This window comes from Rousettus aegyptiacus, unplaced genomic scaffold (genome assembly GCF_014176215.1).
Source record: "Rousettus aegyptiacus isolate mRouAeg1 unplaced genomic scaffold, mRouAeg1.p scaffold_m13_p_11, whole genome shotgun sequence".
NCBI classification, from domain to species: Eukaryota; Metazoa; Chordata; class Mammalia; order Chiroptera; family Pteropodidae; genus Rousettus; species Rousettus aegyptiacus.
The window spans coordinates 90,694,086-90,720,070 of NW_023416286.1; the positions used below are offsets into that span (position 1 = coordinate 90,694,086).

The 25,985-nt window shown below is 45.7% G+C and overlaps 1 protein-coding gene across 2 annotated transcripts in view; it reads left to right on the top strand.

The window, feature by feature from the left end:
- TNFSF11 (TNF superfamily member 11) overlaps window positions 1–23,860 on the top strand; it is a 29,075-nt gene extending 5,215 nt beyond the window's left edge. For both annotated transcript variants that reach the window (XM_016158188.2, XM_036228923.1), the window contains exons 2-5: window positions 1,329–1,496; window positions 17,487–17,532; window positions 17,613–17,711; window positions 22,326–23,860. In XM_016158188.2, the coding sequence (XP_016013674.2) occupies window positions 1,329–1,496; window positions 17,487–17,532; window positions 17,613–17,711; window positions 22,326–22,747 (735 nt within the window). In that variant the 3' untranslated portion in view covers window positions 22,748–23,860. The remainder of the gene's footprint in view (window positions 1–1,328; window positions 1,497–17,486; window positions 17,533–17,612; window positions 17,712–22,325) is intronic.
- Window positions 23,861–25,985: the final 2,125 nt, after the last annotated feature.

The following is a 25,985-nucleotide window of genomic DNA, read 5'->3' on the forward strand; positions in this document are numbered from 1 at the left end:
TTTTATCTTGAGAATTTCGGAGATGGATAGGACACTCTTCAGTTTATTTATGATGGATCTTAAATAAGCTCAAACATCTTTCCGATTACTTTAAAAAAGGTAATTATATTATAGAAAATTGTCACACTAACTTCAAAGAAAGGGCAGGAAGGATTATAAATTGCTAAAAAAATTAAATGAAAATTCTGAATGTGAAAATAAAAAAAAAGATAATCACACCATGGAATGGAGATGGAATGGTATTATTGGCTGTAAACTTCTGTAATTTTTCCTTTTTCCCCCCGGTTTTTCATCTAATCTGTATCTACTAATAAGTAAATGTACATGAAGTACCGTGAATTTTTTGAAAGAAAAGGACAACAGGTAAAACTTACCATCAAAACAATCGTTAGCTAATTATCTCCAACCTTTACTTGGCAGTTGGAACCACTACAAAGGCTCGTGAGAGACCGGGGTGCAGTGGGCAGAGAATCTCAAGAAAACAATAATACTAACGGAAGCTCTTAGGGTGGCACATGGTTAATTAGAGGCCCGGCTCATAACTCGATCGGGACATTTTGGGTGGGACGGGAATTTTAGCACCCCCTCAGCACACGTCCACATAGCCGGCTCACCCCACACTGACCTCCTCATCCCTGAGACACTCTCTCTCTCTCTCTCTCTCTCTCTCTCTCTCTCGCGCGCGCGCACATACACACACACACACACACACACACACACACACACACACACTTCCAGGCACCCCCATGACAGATGGGCCACACCAGGCTGAGAAATCCTCATGAGAGGATCGGCAAAAAGGAAAATCATGCTCCGGCTTCAGGTTTTCCTTGGGACTAGGGAATGGATTCCTGTTGCCTTTTTTTTGGCTGATTAAAATGCACATTAATTAATTAATTGATTAAAGATGATGTTAATTTCACTGGGTTTACGTAGGTAGGCTTCATGCTTTGAAGATCTAAGGGGCCTTCCCATCTAGCACGCTGCATGTTAAAGGCAAAAAGCTTTCTCTACCTGCCTCCACCACGTGGGACTTCCTTGCCACACCCTCCCCCGTGAGGACTTCACCTGGTCAGCCGGTTGTGACAGTTTCGCCATGAATCACACGCGTACACACTTCTGTTGCAGATGATGATCAGCCACTTATAAAAATGAATTAGAAATCAATGTTTTCCCCAATTTGAGGATGATCGTATTAGCTATTAATCATTGGGGACATAAAGACGTGCAAAAATGAGGCTTTTTGGTTCTTGAGTCACACTTTATCAAATAGCAGACTGATTAATGTTAAACATTCTAATGTCCTAACACGTCCCCTCCCCCCCCAGATGGATCCTAACAGAATATCGGAAGATGACACTCACTGCATTAACAGAATTTTCAAACTCCACGAGAACGCGGATTTGCAAGACACAAGTCTGGAGACTCAGGACACGAAACTGATACCTGATTCGTGCAAGAGAATTAAACAGGCTTTTCAAGCAGCTGTGCAGAAGGTGAGTGCACATTGACGTAATAGGTGAAGGGCTCTCACTGACTCTACTAATAATGAGATTAAAACTGGCCAAGTACTGTGGACTCTGTTCCTTTTCATTTTAAGAATTCGTAAAAGAGCCGAAGAGAATTTTTTTTTTCAAAGGATTAGCAGAAGTCTTTTGAAATTGGTGGTCGATTGTGGTGACAAGGGATGTTCACGTCTATGCAAATACTCTTTTCTTTTCTTTCCTTTTTTTTCACACTTGGAAGGAGGGCAAGGTGGTTTGTGGTAGCGGGTCCGTTTCTCTGGGTCGAATTCCCTGCATAGAACCGTTCCCATCCACAGGGCTGTCTGCAAGCATTTCCTTTGTGTTTGTTTCTGGGATGGGGGGATCCCTGGTCTTCGTCCTGTTGATCCGGGGCTCTGCTGAGAAGAGTCGTAACTGGTCCATTGCTGTTATCTGCGGTGAGGAGGTAAGCAGGCAGAGCAGGCGGCGATGGGATGGGCGGGACGGACGAGAAGAGAAGAGAGAGATGCGGACAGAGAGGACCAGTGACTTCTCACGCTGACAGTGCCAGCTGGGAAACACTATAATAATCGCCTGTTTTACTTTCCTGGATAAAGTCACTTGAGAGTTCGTCAGCCTTGGCATCATTTTACTTACTGACTCCACCAAAAACTGGCTACAAACCAGTGAGTCCGGTGCCGGCGCCCTGGCATGCATCGCACGCTGGCCCGCACATCTGCCTGGACTCCTGCAACCGCCCCTACAGCCCGGCCTCTAGTGCGCGACTCCCTGAGCTGTCTCCGATCACCTTAGAGCAAATCCCGAAGTTCTCAGGTTCCTCACGTCGAAATTAAAGGTTAATTTGGTTTACTTTTTACAACGCCACACATAGCAATAACATTTAAAAAAAGAAGGAAATGTGTCAAACATAAAGATAGGGAGATCTGTTTTGTAGAACCCTAAAAGTTGATACTTGCTGTATTCTATCGAATCTGAGATACCACCAATTTTCAACTCTAATGCATTATTTTATGCATCACGAAGAAAAAACGTTGGCTAAAATTTTAGTCATGATTATCCTAGATTTTAGTTGCATCTTAATTTCAGAGATACTAAAATGAAAAAAAAAGGGCATCAGAATCAATAAAGTACTTATTGCACTTACGTACGTAAGATAGCATATTGCTTTTAATATTACATTTTTATTATAACTATCATGTAGGTGCTTAGCTTTATGCAGTAGATATATACTTTAAAATATGGGGTTAAATTTGATCTTTGTTTCTTATATTGCAATTTTTAAGCTATAGCAACAGCAGTTCTGCTAATCTATTCGTTTTTATTCTTTTGTTTTATGTTTCATTTTCATTTGTCTGCTTTTAATTTCATCTCCCAAATACTAAATAATCTTTCTATAAACAATTATTTACATGTACTAGAAGTAATTATGCATTCAAAACTGAACTCCTAATTAAGATAATTCTGCTTAGGTAAAAGAGTCTTTTCTAATTTTCTGTTTAGATCTCTTCATTGTAAGTTTATCTCCTTACAATGAAAAGAAATAAATTTTTAATTTTATTGGCTTCCTGGTCTTAAAAATTATCTTTTGTGTTCATTCGGAAAGAATAAGTATGTAAGATCAGCCAAAATCATTTTAAAAAATAAATATTATTAAGAAGAACAGATATCATTAGCATTTATCTGGGGAGGCAAGAATGGTTCATCTTAGCAAGTCAAAGGAGAAGGACGTTATCATTTCATCACTACTGAGAAGTGCTCGACAAGATTTTTCTTTTATTTCTGATGTTTAAAATCTATTAGAAAATAGAACTAGATAGATTCTTGATGTTATCCAAAATAGCTCATATTTAAAAGTTCGCTAATGATGAAAAATGGGCATTTCTCTTACAGCAACACAGCGAAGATGCCCAGTGGCCCATGTTATTGGCCATTGCTTGAAATGTACTAGCTAGTGTAATTAACAACAGAGTGAAGTAATAAAATGTATGCAAACGAGGAGAAGGCAGAATTTAAATGCGATAAGATCATATTTTGGAAAAAATTCTAAAGAAACTGAAAGACTACAGGCAAAATAAAATAAGTCCATTTGAAAAATTAATAAGTGATAATCACTAGCTCCCTCCAACTCAAACAATAATTAGAAAACATAAATGAAAGCTTACGTTCATAATTTTTTTAAGAGCCCTAAAAGTAAACTTAACAAGGGATGTACAAAGCGTATGGAAATGAAACCAGGAAACTCTACGGAAGTTTTCGAAGTTGGACTGGGTGACGTAAAAATATAAGTGTGCAAATCACAATCTGTGAAAGACAACAAAGATCTCAGAGCAGAACCTATTGCATGTGTGTGACTGGATGTGTGTCTGTGATTTCAGGTCCTATAACATTATTTTAAATAGGTGGGCATAGTTTGCATTCTTCGAAAGTGGTGCTGGGAGAATTGTTTCCTAATTTTAGAAAGCGGTAACCTTATCTCATGTCTCAAGGGCCAGCATCCTGGATGGAGAGAGTCCTCAGGGGCCAGTCACCCTCTCTGGCAGGTCTGTAACATGTTCTGTTGCCTTAGTGAGCTTCTCTGCCCTGACCCGCCTCATCGGAACTTACCTGTTCATGGTCCTATTTCCTTTGAGCTTTCTAAGTGGCTGCCTAGATGATAAACCAGTTTGTACTTGAAGATGTTGATGAGCAAATAATAGCAGAATCTTTACTATTTTAGGAGCCTTTTGGAGACATGGTACCTCATTCCAAAAGAATAACCTTAATTGTGAGAGATTCAATACCTGGCAAGCCAGAGGAGAGAGATTTGTGGGCAGACACGAATAGCCTTGTTAAAGGCACACAGTCTTAACTATACTACTAGGTTAGAATGACTCACAAAAGAAGTAGAACTTTATTTCATATCTATTTCTCTCGTGCTATAGGACTTTACATATTATGCATGGGTAGTAATATTACACACAGGTAATCTAATTTTTAAAGAGCTGTCATGGTATACCGATGTGTGTTTGAACTAGAGTTCTTCCTCCAGACAAGAGGATCTGTAGGAAGGAGACGAGATTTATCCATGCCTTCTCATTAGGGTCAACCGATGTTTATTAAGTGCACATACTGTGCTGGGCACTTTGCCATAACTTCTCCTGTGCCTAATGATTTACTTCTCTTTTACCCTCGCCAAATAATGACTTGCCAAATGTGTTATCCTTCGATAAGGATTTTTGGTTAACATGACATCTACGCATCTTGCCAAAATAATCAGATTATTCATTTCTCTCGCCAAAGCTGAAAGTACGATGGATGTATCAGGCGTTCATAAGTAGGTTTGCTTCTCAGTTTCAGTTCTCATACGCATAGTGAGTGATCCCATGAAACAAAATCACATGTGCGACTGTAATTATTATTGAGAGATCAATCCTCCCAGTGGTAACAAATGCTAGACACAAGCACAATATCACATTATATGTGTGCAAACAGTGGTGTTTACCCAACTCGTCTTTGGTCAGACAAGTAATGCTGTTTTTTTCTCCCTTTTTTTTTTTTTGTTTGTGGCTGGGTTTTCTTGGCTTTTTTTTCCCCTTTAGCATAGAACTCCAAAAAAGCCTCTCAGTGATCCAACTCTACCAACCACAATTTGCAAAGTCTCTCATAACAGTCTACGACGATAAAGAAAACACTTGTCCAAATAACAGCGTCCGATTTATAAAGCTGGTCTTATTTCCAGCTCCAGCGGCCTCTGTGGCTTCTGCGAGCCTGAGTTGCAGAGTGGTGAGCTCGGGACTGAGTGTGGGACTGCCCTAAATGGCGGGGAGGACCCATGGCCCTCCGACCTCCCAGCCAGTCCTAGCGGAAAGCCATCTCCTTATGCACTAAATATACATTCTGAGGACTTGGGACTGTGACTCTGGCTGAGTTTAGGTTGTTGATTTCACGTTGGGCACCTATTCGCGAAAAGCGTCCTGAAACTTACTTTCGGAGGTATCCGAGGGAACGATATGCAGGAGAGACAGCGATATACTAATTACACGATCGCTTTGCTCTCCAAAGTGAGATGTTCGGTGTAGTCAAGCCGACCCCCTAGGACATGGAAAGGAAGCATGGGGACGTACATGTATATGTATTTTTTAAATATTAGCTTTTAAAAGCTATGTTTTTGTGAATATTTTATAATGTACCTAATATCCTGGAGTGTTTTTATTTAATAATTAAATAAGTAAATATGTGTGTTTGGGAGCATTAAATTATTATTTTTTTCCTTGTAAGAGCTGCACAGTCAGGAGTAGTTGGAGACCATGGAATGAACTGCAAGCTCTCTCGGGACCAGAAATACAGCCATTGTGTTCATATATTTGAATATGTCGTACCTAATGTAGCGTCAAGAACGAAGGAAGAGTAGAAATGAATGTTTGATGACTGATTGAACTCCGTAATTTAATGTTTTTAAGTAAAAATGGACATCAGCCAACTCATAAAGCCATTCAGAATTATTATAAACCTGGTTTTCAATGATCTGATGTCTTTCCAATGTTACAATCGATAATTGTTAATATTATAGCCTGAGGCAATAATGCAGGTTACTTTTTTTTTTAAATCATCTTCACCCTGATTACTTCCTTTTAGTTACATTTTTCTCAGGTCTCTTAGCCTGTAAACTATGTGGAGTCAGGCCTGTAATGTGAACTGAAAACATGGCCCTGGCTTCTTTCAAAGTACAATTTTATAAAATTCCAATTTCACTCCAGACTATGAAAAGCCGGCACTTTCTTAACTAGCTACAGTTACTCCTTGACCAGCGTAAGTTCTAATTACACAGGTCCCTTAGACATGGACTTTTTTTTTGTATAGATACTATACATGCATCTTCCTTATGATTTTCTTAATTATGTTTTTTGCTTTAGCTTATTTTTTTGTAAGAATACAGTACATTAATACATATAACAATACAAAATGTGTTAATTGACGGCTTTTGTTATCGGTAAAGCTTCTGGTCAACTGTGGGCTGTTAGTAGTTAAGTTCTTGGGGAGTCAGAAGTTCTACGGGGATTCTCAACTGCATGAGGGGGGCAGCTCCCCAAACTTACATATTTCAAAGGTCACCTGTATTTGTTGGAGTCAGCAGCTTGTGAGCCTCCAAACACCGGAATATTGGGAATAAGACCAGAGAACTATCATCATTGAACAATTCTTACTTAAAATTCTTTATTTTTTTAAATTTCCATGTGATCGGCACATATTTAATCTCATCTCCTGCAGGATTCACAACGTAAATGCAAAATACCCTTGATGTTCAGAGCAGTGTACCTGGATATTCACAATGCTTTGATCCTCAGTGAAATACTCACTGTTATTTGGTCTCCATCGTTGTAACACAGAGACTCATCAGGCAGAAGTTTCTTCTCCTCCATGCAGTAATCTAGGGAGAAAGAGAAACTGAGGGCAGTGCTCGGGAGCTGAGATATCCTCACTCCTGATAGCTTCCTGTTGGTGGGTCTCAAATCCTAAGACCGTCTCTGCTGCAAGGGAGGCTGCATGGTGTCTTCTAGCCGAGTGGCCATTTGCCCACCATTTGCCATCAAAGGGGATTGCCTCTAACTAATGGGGAAAAAGAGTGGTTTGATTCTAGGGGACAGTGAGCAGTCTCTGACGGCCACGAAACCCCATTCCGGCAGGAAAGTGGGCTCGCCGCGTGAGCAAGGGTTAAGTGCGAACACACCAGTCCGTGGAAAATTTCAATGGTCAAGATTTGTTTTCTAAAGGTTAAAATTCTTTAGAATTATTCGGATTGCAGGGGAGAGAGAAATTTAAGAGTAGATGTAATAGCATGCATCTTTTTGAGGAACTTTCAGAAGTCTGCTTAGGCATGTGACTCTGTGAGCTTTGAACCTTGATGGTCGCCTGAACAGTTTTTTGTAGGTTTTGCGAATTTAGGAACATTAATTTAAAACCAGAAAGTTCATCAGATAAAGCGGTTGTTTTTTGTATATATAAAGCGGATCTCTTAGAATTCCAATGCCAACTGTTGCAAGAAGGCTATTTTCATTTTTAAAACTAAAATACGTAAGAAATCAATTAAAATTTGAGTAAATGCTAACTCCTAATGAAGTTATTATCACTGGAGTTGGTGTATAGCTATTTTTTTTTCATTTGCTTTCTAGATAAAGATGTGTGTGCACGTGTGCACATGCACACACATACACACACACACCCCGAAAACAGGGGAAGAAATTAAACTTCATTCATTGTCTCTTTGCCTTGGTCTATAAGAGTGCGCATCCCAAGAAAGTTTCTTGTAAACCCACAAGGAAACTTGGGGTTTGGGGCACTGATGTTCCCAAATCAAGATGTTAGTCATGTCGTGGTTTTCCAATGGGATTCCTTCTCTGTTTGCCATAACAGTTTTGGGAACTGCAATTCAATCAGCCCCAATCATATCTAGCATTTATATGAAAGCTGTCTTTATGGGAAAGCTGAAGTAAGACCCACAGAATTTTCCTACAACATCAAGGCCATCTCTCCTGCCTTCTGCCCAACAACGGGCTCCTGGCCGTGATGTGCTCAGTCTCAGGGAAGATGCAGGGGAAACAGAGAAATAATCGGGGAGCGAGTGGGGTCATCAGAGGTGGGCTTATCTCCATGCCGGAAGTAGTCCCTGGTGGAAGTAGTCCCTGGATCGACAGTTTTAAAGAAGCAGAGATGAGGAAGGACCTGCCTGAAAGAGGAGCCCCTAACTCTAACTACGTGGCATGGGATTTGGGGCTAAGATTCCAGAAGTGAACGAAACCAAGGGTCCTCGGTTGGAGAGGAAAGCGCTCAAGGGTGGACTGGAGTGTCCACCAGGGGGGGCTCATCCTGGGGGAGCACAGCCTATGGGACTGGGGAAGGGGGTTCCCTGGACCAGTCTTCCCACACCTGCTGGTCTCAACGATCCCCCGAAGCCCTCGCTTGAATTAAATAAAATACATGCGCGAGGGAAAGGCTCCCGGGTCCGGCACACGGGCTCTGACTGGGCAGCGCAGGAGGACATCCTGTGACCTCAGAAGCCCTGGCCCAGCGGAGCTGGTCCGTCTTTGCAGGAGCGGGGGTGGCAGTCGTCACGGTGGTGGTGTTAATGGTGGTGGTGGTGGTGGTGGTGATGATAGTCGTAGCGTTGATGGAGGTCGCAGTAGTGCTGGCGGCAGCGGCAGTGAAAACACCGGTAACCACGAACCGTCAGGCCCGCGTCCGTCGGAAGGTTCCGGAGGCCTCGCTCTGCCCGCACCTGCTTGTCGTGCGCTCCGCCCTGCCGCGGCGAGTACGGTCCCGTCGGTCCCGTCGTCCACGCCGCCGGGCCGGAAGGCTCCTGCGCAGTGGCTCCGCGCGGTGCCCGTCCCGCGGCTTCTGCCTCCGCACCAAGCCTCCAGGTACGCCTCGCTGCTCGGCGGCGTGGCTGCCGTCGGCTTGATTCAGGTGCCGGCGCCGTGTCCCGCCTGGGTCAGCGCAGTGGCCACCTCGCCCGCGATTCCACCGCCTCCGGCCCATCCTCGCCACCGCCGTGACTTCTGAAATGCACTTCTGAACATGCTGCTTAACAACTGGCCCCTGTGGTCACCAGAGAAGGCCTGAGCGGCTGGACACCAAACACAAAGCCCCGAGTTCTGGAAACCTCCGTCCAGCCCCTGGGTCTCCAGGCTCACTGCCTGTGCCCAGTGACCACCCCCCCCAACGAAGTAGGGGGCCCCAAAGCTCCCTCCCTTGGCCGCACCGTTCCCCTGCTGTGGTGCCAAGCAAGGGGCTGGTTGGTTAATAGCCACATCACCATTTGTAAGGGGTCAGAGGTCACGCCCACGTACAGCGTTCTTCCTGCTTTTTCAAGAGGGACGCTTCTTCCTATTGGGGATGTGAACACATTAGGGATCTTGGGTCCGGAGGCCCTTCCCTGGCCACTCTGCCCGCTTCCCCCCGGCCTCATTTGTCCACAGCGGCTGGGCGGGTACCGGTCCTCTCTGAGTCTCGTCCTAGTGATGAGAAACGCTTCGGGGAGGGTGAGTGAGAGCGAGCCCTGAGGAGACGAGGCTCCGTGACTGTCGGGGGCTCAGACACGGTGAGGAGGCGTGACTGTGTGCCAAGCAGCAGAGACAAGTGAGCCCCACGCGCCACACTGCAGTCACTCCGCCTCGCCCTTCGACGACACTTGTTTAATATCCACCCCAACACAAGACGCTTGACAGCCGGCTTCGTTATGAAGACTGATACTGCTGTCATAAGACCACTTTACGAAAACCCAAGGGGGCCTTTAACTGTAGCAGAAGCTTCCTCATTTACACCGTGAAGATGAAGCAATGTGGACACGTGTCCACGCTGCCAGGAAAGCAGCCCATCACTCTGTTTTAGCAAAACCAGGGCCCCTCTTCCCCAGCCCTTCGGGGGGTAGGGTACATTATCTGTTTGCAGAGACGTGCTTTTCCGATCAGCAGACTTCTTCTGGGAGAAATGAGTCCCCGGTGGCTGTACTCGGGGTGGGAGGAGGAGGCCGGTCTGCGCTGTGGTCAAGTTCTTCGCTGGGAGTTTTCAGAGATGGCCCTGAGATGGTGGCGGCCGATTCTGTTAGGAGGTGAAGAGGGGGTGCTCCAGGGGGTGGGGAGGTAGAAGGCACGTTGAGAAGACTTGGCTTTGGGAGAACTTTTTAAAATCGGTAGTTTATATTAGGAAATAAAGAATCGTGGGGCTCAAAATGTAAGGTTTCAAATAGAAGCCAGAGATGGCTCTGGCCTTCAGGGTTAGGCTGGCCTGGGCCCTCGCACCCCTGCCCTCTCCCCGGCTGCTTGCTGGGAGGCCGACCCCCTCCCCCCAGCGGGGGCGGTGAGGAGCCGTCCCCTTCCCCAGGGCTCCTGTCCTCTCTAGTCCTGGGACCCTGGCCCAGGAGCGCAGTCGCCACTATACCATTCATAACACATACGTAAGTGACAGATCGTATTTTGCTCTCAGAGCTCTTCGCTTCGAGGTGTTTGTGAACGGTCACCATTGGCTCTGCACACGGAGCTGGGGTGTCTCCAGCTCCATCCGGGGGCATGTGAACTGTCCCGCCACGTGCTGTGGATGTGAAGGTCAGTGTGAGCGTTAGGGGAGGAGCGAAGCCAGCGGCCGAGACGTGGGCTCCAGCCCCGTCGCCTCAGCTGCCGCGAACAGCTGCTGTGTAGTCTTCCTGTGCCCCTTCAACCCAGAATATCACGGAGACAAAACCTTTACAGTGAACGGGCTGTCGATAAGACGGTAAGGCAGCCCCCTGAGGAGCAAGTGTGCACAAGGTCCCAAGCATCCGGAGGGCAGGCTACTTGGGGAAAAACTCCAAGTAGTTCCCTGTGGCTGGAGCCTAGGGGCTCCTTCGGGATGGTGGGGTTTCGAGGTTCAGGGAAGGAATAGCGGGAGACCCTGAACCAGTAGCCGGCCCGGTCACGCAGGGCCTGTTAGACAAAAAGGTTAACATCCACGGCTGACAGTCTCTAAAGGAAAGGATTTATTATGTCATTGCTAGCAAAAAAAAAAAAAAAAAAGACTGGTTTTGCTGCATAGCTACTGGGAAAGACAACATGCCCATCGTCTGTGTTTGCGAACGTTTTTATCTGTCAAGTGGAGGAAGTGGGTAGAAAGACGTAAGTCCCAGGAAGAGTTCCCATGGAGCTGTAGGCACAGGGGCGGGAGCAAGAGAAGCCAGGCCAGCTCTGGGACAGGCGCAGAGTCCCCCGACAAGAAACGTCCACCCCTGGGGGGTGGCTGTGGGCAGCAGATGGAAGGCCCACCTGCAACCAGGAAGCTGGGCCCTGCATGTGGGTGGTGCCTGGCTGGGAGGTTCTGCAGAAAGAGCCCCTGGGAAATCAGCGCCAAGTTCCAGCAGACGCAGGGCGCGTGGGCAGCCTTCGGTCTGAGCTGGTCCACAGCCATTCACAGGCCCGCTGATCTGTCTCTTACTCTCGCTCGCCGGCTGCTGTAATTTTAACATAGAACGTTTCAGAATTTTCTCCTCGTCGGGCCCTATTAGCCCAGTAAGGGACGCGGCCTGGCTCTGAGGTCTACAGGCAGCCCCTGCAGGATTTTCAGAAGGGCAAGGCCAAGCTCCCGTGAGCGCTCCGGGCTTGGAGGCCACACTGTACCCCTGGGGGAAGGCAGCGGCCCTGTGGCTGGAGGCGAGGGGGGAATTTTCCAGCTATTTACAAGGTGGGAGTCGGTAGGACTTCTCTGCAGGAAAAGGCAACCGGCTATTCATTTTCAGAAACAACCCATGTGTGGCATTCATGTGCTAACTCGGCTGATGAATGCACCATTCAAGCAACTAGGTTGGAGAAGAATTACGTGAAGGGTATCATTAAGATGTTAAAATAAATGCATTACATATGTTAACAAGTGTCTGAACCCTGTATTATATCTGGCAAACGGGGTGTTAAATCCTTGTTCAGCCAGCCAGATGCCTCTGCAGCTGCTGCTGGAGTGGTGGCGGGGCGGCAGCCACCTGAGATAGATAGGCTAGGAGCTGGTGCCCGTGGCCCCTCGAGCATCTGGCTGTACAAATTGCCTCTGTGCTCTGATTGACAGGTGGATCACACGGTTCACATCTCAATGTCCGGGTGAGGTTTTCAGTCCTATAAACCCAGACCCCGGCAATTTGACCTTTTCAGGGAATCTTTATAGCCGGGAATGTCCTCAGCGGGAGCTTAGATCTAGTTATATTATTTTGTAAGACAAAAACAAAACAAAAAAACAAAAACAAAAAATACACTGCAGTCGAACCCACTTAAGACCAATTTACTAACGTTCCCTCTTGAACTGGAATGCTATCCAAGTCCTGTTCGGGGCAGTTATCCAGCCGAGTTTGCAAAGGGAGGCTTAGCGTTTATTGTAAATGTTGAAATTACTTGGGGCGAAATTCCCATAACTCTCAGAGGAGCTGAAAGTTCTCTTAGGTGTTTGTATTTATTCTTATACAGCACGGTCTCTTTTAACTGACCCTGACTAATCAAGATCAGGCTGGTTCCGGAATGTCTCCCTCCTCCCTCTGTTTGGCAAAAGACCCTAGAACGTTCTAGAAGGTGAGCATCAGCGGGGTCCCCCACAGGCGGAGTTCAAGGCCCTCGCTCTTCAGGTTCGCCTGTCATGAGCCCTGGGGTCGCACTTGGCGGACGTGGAGCTCGGCAGTTGAAGAAAGCCGGTCCTGGAGACCACGGTGGCACAATCACGTTGATCTCCTGTGTGCTTTCTTTCCTGGAGGAGAAATTGCGAAATCCCGACCTTTTTCTGTGAGTGAAGCAGAAGTTGAGATTAAAAAACAAACAAAAAATCATTATCGGTTGTTTTCTTGTCTGTTCAAATGTACTCTGACGGCAAAGATGAAAAGTTAATGCAGTCTAAATAGGGAAATGTCAACATGAGAAGATTTAAAAAAAAAAATGCTGTGGCATGTCCTCATCTCTTGTGTTTAGACGGGCTGGGGCCGGGGACTGCTTTGGACCCCTGTGGCGCCTCGGGCACGTCCATGTTGGCCAGCGTCCACTAGGTGGCAGTATGTCAGAGCATTTCTCTCATCCTCGAATTGGCGGCGATTTCTTTGGCTGCCCACCAGAGGTTGGCTTTTCCTTTTTGTCCTGTTTTGAAGGGTGAAGTGACGCGATCATAAATTAGGCCCAAAGTAGGCTTATCTAAAAAATGCATAAATTCACTGAAAAGCCCGCCCGTTACAGTGGGACCATAAATAGGTTCATTCGTTCCCGCGAATATTCTTAGTAACTTGGAGGTAATGATCCTGGTTGTCGTGGGTAGTTTATAGATCCCAGAAGGCAATTCTTTTTGTCCTTTGCACCTGACGGATACGGTACATGCTGTATTCTGAGAAGACGGATCTCTGGCCACCCTGGGGAGCAGGATCTGGTTCTCCAGTGGTTCTTAGTTAAGAGAAGATTACAGGAAAGATTGTTTGCCCAGCACATTTAAAACTGCTGGGAACTGTTTCTGGCTTCTGCTAGAGTTTGCTGGGAGGTGTGTCAAAGCTATCTATGCAAATCTGCAGGCATTCTGATAGTGTAGACAACATATGATTGCATGGATGTTCATCCAGAGTTAACCGTTGTTGTTGTTGTTTTTAATTACACCTGGATTTAAAATAAGTTAAAACACACAGAACGTTTTTTAAAAAAATCTCTCTTGCATCTGAATAATTTGTTCAGAGGAGAGGAATTAGAATATTCTATGTGGTGGTTTCCTAAAATTAGGCGATCGGAACTTTCTCGATTCAAAGTAAGCAGAAGCAATGTCTGAATGATGAGACCGGGGAATACAGAAATCTGCAAATTTTAAAACACTCCAATGGATGTGACAGAAGAAGAGGATTAATGTGGATGAGCATGAATGTAAATTCAAAGCGCGGAAAATAAATGGAATTGTCAGTCGGGTGAATTTGGGGACCCCTTCAGAAGGGTCTCCTGTAATCTTGAAAACAAAACGTTAACTAGGAGGGAATTCAAGAAAGACCTGTGCGTGGGGTGTACATAGGAAAGTATCTGAGAAAAATGACAAAACAGAGTGGCTCCTGCTCTGTGGGGTGAACCTGACAGAGTCACATTTGGGGACATGATGCCCCCCACCTCCCATGCCCAGGGTCCGCAGAGCTTCGTTCGAGGCATTCACCATCTTAGCCCTGAGCACAGCTCGGCTGGTCGTTTTCTGAAGCCCCTGGGAATTCTGGGGCCGTATTTCCTGAGGCGGTGGCTCCTTTTTGTCAGACCCCAGTCAGAGAACTTCCCTCTAAGGATTTCTTAACAGGTGCGAGGAAGAGAAAAAAGATCTTTTTCGCTCTACCTTCCTAGGTTCTCCAGCTGGGGCCCTGTAAATAAGACTGACAAAAGACAGATGAACAAGAGCAAAACATGCAAATTTATTAAAGTTTTATGTCCCATGGGAACCTACAGAAGGAGATAAAGGTCTGAGGAAAAGGTCAGCTTGAACGCTTATGCTAGGTTTGAGGATGAGTAGAATTCCAGCGTGGGAGGTCGTGGCGGGAAAGAAGGGCATGAGCCCAGGGCAGTAAACTGGGGGAACCTTGGCCAAACCTGCTCGTTCTGACTGTTCTCAGCGTCCTGGGCATTAAAGCGAAGGAGGCTCCTTCCCTCTGGGTGTAGAGAGGGCATCTCTCACACGAGGGCCTCACGACCTGCTTCAGGAGAGAGGGAGGAAGTCAGGGCGCCCCTCCTGCACCTGCCGCTTCTCACGTTTTCTCGCCTGAGAGTGTCGTTCAGCTTGCCAAGGTACCGTATTTGGGGGGCAGGTGTTCTGAGCGCCATCACCGTCCTTTGGGGCTTTCCTCCTGTCTCTCGGGAAAGCATTGGATGAACTGTGTCCTGTAAAGAGGTGTGGCCTTACAGCTCTAGAAGAAGAGTCGGAAGGCACAGGTTCAAGTCCCAGCTTTACCTCTGCCTCCGTTTCCCAGTCTGGAAAACGAGGTTAGGAATAGGTACCCGGCCTCTGATTCCAGTAAGAATCAGATGTGATAATATCAGGGAAGCCCCTCGTCGGCTATGAATGTCAGGGATTATTTAATTTTCCATATGAGGAATAGACATAAATCGTGGGAGTATAATAAATCTATGACTAAATAGAGACGTCAGCAAACAGCCGTTCATGGGAACACTCGATTAGTAATAAGGTTTCTCATTACCTGCTACATATTAGAATTACCTGGGGGCGTTTCTTTTAAAAACTACCAAGTCAGTCTCTAGTTGCGGTCGAATGGCTGGGTTTGGGGCCAGAGCTCTCTCTAAGTGTGGTCCTAGAAGACTGTTGTGCTTGTGGTGGTTATTTCTACAGGTAAATAACAATGATGTCAGGAATACAGAAAGTTGGGGGCAGGGTGAGGATCCAGGGACCGATGTTGAAAATACACTTTTCGTAGCCTGAGGTTGTAGACCCGTTGTGCGCTCCGTTTTTCACAGTGAAACGTCCCTGTGCGGTTTCTGAGAGGAACTGCATTCCTCCGATACCCCAAAACAGGTGAAAGTAGTGTAACCCCGTGAGTCTCCAGTTAGAGTTTTAATTCTTCCGGGGTCATGACACTTTTTTTTTTTTCCTTTAATAGCAGACACTGAATGTGCTTCTGAATGGTTCTGTTTATTGAATTTTCTTGTAACGGGAAGGTTCTGTGACAGCTCCAAGCTAGAAACCACTGGTTAAATGGGCAAGAGAATTTCACTTCCAGGAGGGAGAGAACGAACTTATCCCGCCCACGTGGTTAGCGACTCGTCTGTCACTTCTTTGGCTTGGGTCTCACGCCTTCAGACGATCTCAGATTTGCCCCTCTCTGCGGTCTTTTGGGATATGAAAGGGATTGCTGTTCTTAAACTGCGGCCCCAGGCCAGCAGCATCAGCTCACCTGTTAGAGCTGCAAATTCTCAGGCCCTCCCCGGACCTCTGGGGTCAGAAACTCTGGTTCAGGTGCACTTGGAGAGACTGCGATGCATGCCCGAGTCTGAGAACTGCCGAGCTTGTGCGGTGCGGTGTCAAGGCAAGCGTAGGAGGCGGCCATGGACGAGACCCTAAGGCTTCTTTCTGAAAGTCAGTCACACTGTGATTTCTTTAGGAGTAGATTCTCGTCTCTCTTGGGGTTCCTGAAAGCAGAGCAAAGAATCAGGGTTGTTTTATCTCTAGAACCCTTCCAACTGTTAACAGTTGAAGTTGTGTTATAATCTCTATCTATCATCTGTCTATCATCTATCTTATCTATTTATCTATATCTATCTATCTACCTACCTACTTATCATCTATCTATCTGCCTATCTATCTATCTACCTACCTATCTATCTACCTACCTACCTACCTACGTACCTAACTACCTATCATCTATCTATCTATCTATCTATCTATCTATCTATCTATCTAATCATCTATCTGCCTACCTATCTATCACCCTCTATCATCTATCATCTACTTCAAAGCCCTTCTCGTCAGACACTCAGCTTTAAGCCGTGTGGCTTATCTTTTAAACATCATGGAGGAGGCATGGTCAGCGTGCATGGTCATCCCAATAACAGAAATTAGGACTCTCTCCAAAATGATTCTAGCATTTAGATATATGAATTTACCTGACGCTCCGCTGAGTGCCTGCCTGCATTATCTCATTGACTCTTCGCAATCACCTTACGATAGAGGCGGTGTTAATATCCTCACACTAAGTACGTGGCTGAGCGGGGTTTGGGACTGAGGTCAAAGCCCAAGGTTCGGTCCACTCCAGCTTACTAGTTAATGGCGGCTAAGATCTTGATTCAGGTGGGCACGCAGTCACCTCTTAGACCCTTCGTTCTCAGGGCTCAAATTGACATATGCGATTACCTGTGCTCTTTATATACTTGTGTTCTTTCTTTTTCTGCCTCGTGCCTCTACACCTCTGTTGGCAGCAATATTTTAAGTTCATTATTGGTACTCTAAAAGCTCTTAGGCTTTTGTATAGCATTGCAAACACGCTGTGACTTTTTAAAATAAAAAAAGTTAACCGCTGGGAGCTAGGCGTCATTCTCTTTCCTGCAGGCTGAGCGTCAGCGTCATAAAGGGGATTTATTGATGACATAGACGTAAAAAGAGTCTCCCTCAAGATTTAAGAGTGTCTCATGTTCTGTGGTAATTGTTATTTCCCTAGTTAACTTCATCTCCATTTGTGTACCTGCTACGAATTTTTAATTATGTTCAATTATTCCATGTTTTATAATTACATTGTTTTTATTTCCTCTTATTGTCCAAAGTACTTTGTTAGACAGTATGTATGCGGTCTACTTTTCAAGCGCATCAGCTTAATGCTCTGGGATGAGCTTCTTTTCATAGCTCCTTAGAATATCAAGGAACTTTACTCCTTATGTACTTCCGGCATAGTTTGAAGGAAAGAAGATTAGTTTATTGTATGTCCAAGAGTCCTGAAGTCTTACTGCTTTATCGAAATAATGAATGTATACATAAGAGTCTTTTTCCTTTTTATTTCAGGAATTACAACATATTGTTAGATCCCAACACATCAGAGCAGAAAAAGGTAAGCATGGATCTGTCTGAGTAACCAGAATCCCGTGGTGTTACTACTCTTTGAGCTAATGTGATTTCTCTCATCTCCAGCTACGGTAGACGGTTCCTGGTTAGATCTGGCCAGGAGGGGCAAGCCGGATACTCAACCTTTTGCTCATCTCACCATTAATGCCACTGACATCCCATCAGGTAAGTTCCATTTGTGTCCAGCCTGGAAAAAAAAATGTTTCAGGCGTCATGTATCAGCCATTTGTATACGCAAAACCTCTACTGAATTTTTGAGAGCCCTTACCTTCTAGATCAAAAGAAAGATCATTCAGTCTTCAGTTGACGATCCACATTGTGAAAATAGTGATTCCCGGTCATGCTCATCATCCCCGTATTCATTTCAGATCATCAGAGTGTGTTTATTTTAAATGAGTGCCAGTTGAAGTTGTGCGACTGGGAAGGACAGTCCCTTGTTATGCTCATCTATATTTACCCAAACTAAAGTTGACATAGCTTCACTGCTGAGTCGCATGACCCAGGCAGTCATATATACTCAGCCATCTTCTGCAGAGATCCGGGTACGGGCTTGACAGAGTGATGTTTGGGAGGCAACAGCCCTTTAGACAATGAGACGTGCTCCTCCTTCTCCGGGGTGAGAATTCACTCGGTGCGCTGGAGACCTGTTACCTTTAGGAAACGGGGACACCCAGAGCTCTGCGCCTGCATCGACCTTCACGCCTGGTCCACCGTATCCTCCCCACCACGTACTCCACCCTGGGGTAGGTCAGCATCCGAAAGAACATCACGACGGCGTGACTATTGAGCATCGCTGTTAGTAATATCCTGCCGTTTATCCAGCGTGCCCTGCGTATCAGGCATTTTGCTCTGTGTGCGTCATCTCCAGTCCTGACTACCACCCCGCAAGGCACTGACCACCGTTCGGATTTTGCAGACAGGCCAGTGGAGGTGCACGCAGTTTACCTACTCAAGGTCACAGAGGTGGCGGTGATAGAAGTTGAATCCCACTCCAGTTCATTCCCCTGTCCATGCTTTTTACACTGTGGGTCATTCCATAAGTGCCTGTGGCCTGTTGGCTTTGCCAGGGGGAAATCAAATCAGAACTCTGATGTTCTTTTTCTGGAAGAAGTAGATTAATGCAGTTATTAGAGGCAGGGGCTCTGAAGTCTGAGTGCTGGGCTGGAAGCCCCGCGGTACCCCTTACGGACAGTGTGACCTTGCACAAGTTGTGGGAATCACGTGCATCTCAGCTTCTTCACTGGGTTGGTGATGGTATCTACCTTACGGGGTAGCTGTAAAGATTTAATGAAGTAGTGTACTAACGCCCCCATGTGGAAGCTGGCATATAGCAAGCGCCCAGTGAATGCAACTCATTACTATTATTTGTTTAATTAAATAATTGTACACATTCCACTTGATTTTAAAAATGATTTATTTCTTGGAGTTAAAAAATTTCAAGTTTTAATAAACAATTTAGAAGCAACCATTATAGCAGGAGAGATTTTTCCTAACTGCAGCCACAGAAAATGAGAAGATAAGACTTCATGTTTTAGGAGATTTTCCTAAACAATCTCTCCCATTCTAGCTACTGGCTTCATAAACACATTTTCTCTCTGTATGTATGTGTGCCTTATGTAGAGCTACACTAATTTTCTGAGTGTAAAACTATTTTGGATGTTAGCAAAGGCAATCAAATTAATACTGGTATATCGGCTGTATGTGCAGTGAATGTAGTCTGCGTTTATTTTTTTCGGTTCATTTTAAAGGGCGTATGATAAATATCGCATTAGACTGTGTGCCAAAATCTGTTTGGCAATCGCAAGCATGTTTTAGTTGCAAAGCTCTCTCCCCTAAGCATCGAATCATTGCCAAAGACAAAGACAAAAGTCCTGGTTATTTTCTGATAGTTATTGAGTTTGAGACTGAGCGAAATGAATTAGTGTATGTTTCTGCTTAAGAAAATAGAATTTGCTTCTCTGGCTGGTCCAACAGCCCCTAGAGTCCATTTATCTCCCAGTTTGGCCAGTACTGGATATTTCAGAAAAAGATGGCTCTCATTCTGTATGTTGATTTTGGGTCTCTGTTTTATACTCATTTACACGTAAGAAAGAAATCAGAATCTGCCTATATTGAGGGCTAGCTTATGCGTTGGCAAAGCTTCTCAAACGAAATGTATTGGGAAGTATTTTGTGAGGTCAGATTACGTGGCTTTCTTTAGGGGATCCTCAGGATAAATATTGGCAGAGGGGTCTTCTCCAAAGGCAACGGCCTGAGGAGCTGGGGCGGGGGTGGGGCGGGGTAGGAGGTCATCATCCTGCCATTCATGATGGAAACCCAGGTTTGCCGGGAGAGGCCCTCCGGCTGGATCACAGCGTGGTCCCCTGGTCTTATCTCCTACTATTGTCTGTTCGTGGGTCCCCCAGTTTGCGCGGATGGCTTCCCTCCCTTCTCCTCTGGGCACTGTGTCATTCCACTGCCCGATATAGTTCTCAGTTAAGGGCAGAAGGAATGCCCATGGAAAGCACAGCGGTCACTGACCGAATGACTGAGCAGCTGAGTTGGTCAGTGCAGGGATGAGCGAGTGGACGTAAACAGATGCGTTTCGTAAGGAAGAAGGACAGCGCTTCACTGACCGTAGCCTGCAGCGGGAGTGGTACGCGGTCCAGGTCCTGCCCTCCTCCCCCTCCAGTTCCTCCTCCTCCTTTGCCTTTCCAGCCCACGTCTCTGAGCCCTCAGCTTCACCCTGGCTGAGCTCCTCCACCGAGACGGCGGGCTTCCCCTTTGTCATTCTGCTCCTCTCTAAGGGCGATCACGGGAAATAGACTGTAATACAAATACCTGATCGTGTGAGGAATTGACTACAGGAGTCAGCGAGAAGGAGGGAAACGTGGGAGCACACGGGGTGGGAAACACCTTGAATTTTATGAAACTTCGTCAAGGTGTTTTCCAGCCAGAGGGATGACTTCACTAGCATTTACGAGCATGTGCGGCGACTGGTCTCGTCATCGCATCTTGACTCACTCGGGACCGTGGGATGACGTTCACATGTGGGATGCTTTGATCTGAGATAACCTGCGGGAGGAGCTCCGATGAAGATGGCATGAGCTGCGGAGGGTCCCCGAGGCAGCGGTGCCTGTAATGGCATCTCGAGCTCCGTCTAGCCCCCTCCTATGACTGAGACGTGGATTTCGGTCAACGCGCCGTCCCCGGACAGAGAGATTGGAAGCACTGGCACTTCGCGGGCCCTTCCGACGGGTTCCCCACCGCAGCTTGGCCTCTGTGTAGTTTTTTTCCCCACTCACCCCACCACCTGGTTGGTGCTCAGAACGGCCTGGTCTTGAGGTCCCCAGACCATATTCCAGACTGGCTAGCGGTCCTCCAGGACCACTCAAGCGCTGTCCTTTCTGTGGCTCTCTGGAGAATGCCGCAGCTGCCCAAGGCTCCCCGAACTCAGACCAGTCTGGGAAGACAGCCACAATGCCATTCTGATTCTATGAGGATCTCCCGAGGATCCACAGAAATCCACTGGATCCCTGGGGTCCACTTCAAACCTCAGTCCCACCGTGCGCTGACTTCTCATGGGGGCAGGCAGCAAAGGACTTCTCTTTGGCCGTGGAGGCTCATCCCAAACCCGGCCTTCGACTCCTCAGCTCTGTTCTTTCCTTGCTGACATCCTAAAAGATGACAACGTTAATCGAGCATAAGTATTTACAAAATTTTCTAAAGGAAAAAAAAATGTGTTTTTGAACTTTCCAGAGTAGAACAACTTTCCCCCTGCTAGTTGATACCTTTTCCTATTGAATGACAGGTGTCCACATAAGACACATGGTTGATCATTTGGGTTTATCATAGAGGTAGTGACCATTTTTAAAGACCTAGTAAGATACATGAAAGACCTGAAATATTAAAAATACTGGGCACACTACTGATTTAGAAGATTCTTTAGAAACTGCCTCTGTTTTAGAACAATTTAGAACAAAGAAGGGGCTAAAACAGAATTCTGGTCTTTTTGAGGGGATTTCATGATAGTTGAGTCACAAAGGATTGTGTGAAGTTTTGGAGCCGGGGAGGGCCAGTGCCCAGAGCTTTCTCGGCATGCATTCTCTGGGATCAAGTCTTCGGCTGTGTGAGCCTGGGAGGCATTTGGGCCATTGGAGGAGGGGCATTCTTTGGTGATAAGAATAGCTTTAGGACGTTGACCTTTTGGTCAAAGTTACTGAGACCCAGACTGTCTCCTCTTTCTACATGAATTAAAAGAGATGGTAGAGTCAAATCGAAGTCCTCTTCCCATATTTATTTTTTTCTTCCTGTCTCAACTGCCTTTGGCCCATTTTCTTCCTTCAACCTTGAATGACCTTTCTGCCTCTGTTGGCCACATCACATTCCTCCTGTAAATGCTCAGGCTCAGGAGCAACTCAACAAAGTCACTGTTCCTCTAGGAGGAAATGATCTCTCCTTCCTTTGAATTTCCATAGCAACTATGTGCAAATTTTCTGTCGGGGTTCATGGCTTGCTTCTGACCTGCACACACACCATACTTATCCTGAGAGTCCTGTAGGAAGCCTGAGGGCAGGAAAGATGAGTTTTTGTCTCTGTATCATCTCAGATGCCTAGCAGAGAGCACTAAGTACATCTTAATGCATTCCTCCCCTTTTAGAAAATAAATTCTGAGAAGCTATTTTGTTGGAACAGTGCCTGCGATGCCATGTTTTTCTCTAGCCTCACTGAATTGGGACGATGTGCTTCTCATTGAAGGGATGGGCTTGAAATCGTGTGCCTCTCTCTCCTTCCCCGCAGGTTCCCACAAAGTGAGCCTGTCTTCCTGGTACCACGACCGAGGTTGGGCCAAGATCTCCAACATGACTTTCAGCAATGGAAAACTAAGAGTCAACCAAGATGGCTTCTATTACCTCTACGCCAACATTTGCTTTCGACATCACGAAACTTCGGGAATCCTCGCCAGAGCGTATCTTCAGCTGATGGTGTACGTCACGAAAACCAGCATCAAAATCCCCAGTTCTCACACCCTGATGAAAGGAGGAAGCACCAAATACTGGTCGGGGGACTCCGAATTCCATTTTTACTCCATAAACGTTGGAGGCTTTTTTAAGTTACGATCCGGTGAGGAAATAAGCGTCGAGGTGTCCAACCCTTCGCTGCTGGATCCAGATCAAGACGCAACGTACTTTGGGGCTTTTAAAGTTCGAGATATAGATTGACCCCTATTTTCCGGAGCATTATCACGTATTCCCTAGGATGTACAGAAACTTTAAAACACAAGCCAAGAAAGATGTACATAAGTGTGTGCGACTACCAAGAGGTATGGCCCACGACGGTATAGGATGAAGACTTTCAGCTTCTGACTCTGTAGGGAGCATGTGTATGTACAGCCAAATGGAGATGTTGGACTCAAGGTGCGGTGTAGTCCGAAGGCTTTCTTACACAATGGTTTTTAAATTTTGTAATGAATTCCTAGAATTAAGCCAGATGGGAGCAATTATGGTTGCCTTTATGCAAAACTGCGTTTGGGGCCAGGGGAAGGGTCTGGCCCTGGGTTATGTGACATTGTGCAGCTGAAGGAGAGAGGGTGTCATCGAATTGCAAAGGGATGATAATCTGAAAGGTTACGTTCTTTTGAATTGTTACATCATGGTAGAACCTGCAAAAAAATACTTTTTTTTTTTTCTAATGAGGAGAGAAACTATATGTATTTTTATATAATATCTAAAGTTATATTTCAGATGTAATGTTTTCTGTGCAAAGTATTGTAAATTATATTTGTGCTATAGTATTTGATTCAAAATATTTAAAAATGTCTTGCTGTTGACATATTTAATGTTTTAAATGTACAGACATATTTAACTGGTGCACTTTTTAAACCCCCTGGGGAAAACATGTAGCTAAGGGGGAAAAAAATGGTGTTTGCTAATATCAACTGTATTATATTTCTTCATTCTTTTTAACTTAATCGCTTTTTCAGACTTGTCAAGTCTGTGCAATAATGAAAATGTTTGCCTTGAATAATAAGCAGGACGTTAGCCACCAGGTGCCTTTCAAATTTAGAAGCTAATTGACTTTAGAAAGCTGACATTGCCAAAAAGGATACATAATGGGCCACTGGAATCTGTCAAGAGTATTTATATAATTATTGAACAGATGTTTTTTCTACAAGTGATGCAAATTTTAAATGAAAAAGTTATCCGTGGCTTATCAGCAAAAAAAAGAAGATCCCAGCTTTAATTTAGTGGAAGTTATTTTATACTGTACAATAAAGACGTTGCCTTTGAATGTTAACTTTTTTTGGTACAAGAATAAATTCCTAAGATAACCTGCTTTGTGATTTTGTGATTCTCTTTTAGATCTGTCTTGTTCCGTGACCTCCTTCTCTCCAATATGGTAATATGGCTTCTATCTTTCCAAAGTTTATTGGGAGAAACGCAGATTTAATTAAAAATTAGGAACAGATTCAATTCAATTAATGAGCCTTGGAATCTGAAAAATAATTTGCAAGGGATTTGTATGCAAGAAGGTAGCCAGATGGAAAACAGGCTTCTTTACTCAAAAAAAAAAAAAAAAAAAAAAATTTATGTTCTGCTTATGCCGTGAGGGGAAAATTGTACTTTGCGCAAGTTCACAATGCCTTGCAGAGCAACCGTTTGACCTGGAGAAACCCCAGAATGTCTTCTACCTTGTCACGGCGAAGAAGGGTTGTGAGGCAGCGGTCCGCCCCAGGCCTGTGACTCCCCTGAGGGAGACGTAAGGGAACGCAGGGCATGGCGAGGCGCAGAAACCGTCGTGTAAGGCACTTGGCCACTTGTGGATACATGTTTGTTGATAGTTGTGACAGGATGGAAGGAGAGAAGAAACAGCAGATGTTATGAAGAAGAAGTTATACATTATTTTATTTTATATTTTTTAGAAGTTATAAATTTTAAACAGCGGAGTTTTGACGGGAGGACTCGATCATTGACCAGAAGACACCTATTGTTTTAAAACTATCGGTAAATTTGAGGTCGATCGGTGCGAACCAAGATTTCGGTGTTGCGTAACCCAATGACCGAGAGTCTTGGTTTAAGGAATATTCATTTTGATCAGCAATCGGAGAATTTCACGGACACGAAATCTCGTAGAGGGTCTTACGAGCTGTCCTGGCTCCTATAACTGGATTCTGTCGTTTCCAAGTGTGAATGACATTCATTCCCTTGTCGGTTCCATGTTATTTAGTGAGCGCCAACTACGTGCTCGGCACCGGACTGGGCACTGGGACTCTCTAGGTCCCATGCCATGCCATTCCATTCCAGTGGGAAGCCAGCCCCAAAAGGATGTGGCAAGCTCCAGGGTGTGGGTGTGTGGGGCACTGCTGGGGGGAGGGGGCGCGGAAAGGGGGCCAGTGAACCCCGTCTTGGGGATCTAGATAGAAGGTCTAGAAACAAAATCGGGCTGCATAGGAGGTGGCCTGAAAGGCTCCAAAAGTAAATATAGAGTATCCATTACTATCATAACATAGAGACAACTACCGGGCAGCTAAAACCCAAAGTCATGGTTCATAACGCTAAGGGTGGTCCCCTATAGAAGACTTTAATTAACTGTAATGTGGATTTCATGGACCCGACAGGAGTTTTCGGAGCTTTGTCGGAATGAATCTATGACTTAATGAAATGTTAGCGTAAACTGGTCTGTGCCTCACAGGAGGCCACTGTAGCTGGCGGACCCGCGGGGGGGGGGGGGGAGGGCGTGAAAAAGGATTTTTCCTCCTTCCTAGTGATGCTCAAGGCTTCCCTGGACCTGAGTGGCAGGATGCAGACCCCCACTCTTCTTACTCCCGTGCTGCTGTGTGCTCCTGAGTCTTTCCTCACTCGTCCCTTTTTCCGCTTCTACTCTTCCGTATGTGTTTTAGCCTTTCCTTTCTTCCCCCAATTCCCGGCTCTTGTCTCAGAGGACCATTTAGTTTCTTCGGTGGCCCTTGGGCACCTGAGTGAGATGAAACCGATCATCCGCCCTGAGCGGCAGCTGACTAAATGTGTTGAGAAGTGACAAAACTATGTCGGGAAACGCACACATGCTGAATGCGATGATAAAATGAATTTTTGCTCATTTTAACTGCTCCATTTCAATCTTCTTCCCAACACCTGCCAAGTCTGAAGGGAGGAAATCATGCAAGGTTCAAAGCCATCTGTTGCCTTGAGTCCACTTTCACAACTGTGCCCGAGTCGGGCGCCCTTGCGTCTTTCCAAAAACTACACACGTGGCCACCTCGTTCAGTGAGGCTGCTTCCCACCCACCTTTTCCATTGCCTTCCTTTGCGTCATTCATTTCCATCAAGCCATCCTAGAGAAACATCCAGAGAAGATGACCTGTTTCCTTAGAGACGCAGGTGGGAACCAGAGCACCTCGTGCCTCCTCCTTTCTCTGTGTCCGGTTATCGATCTGGCTTGAGATGGTGGCATGGGGATACAC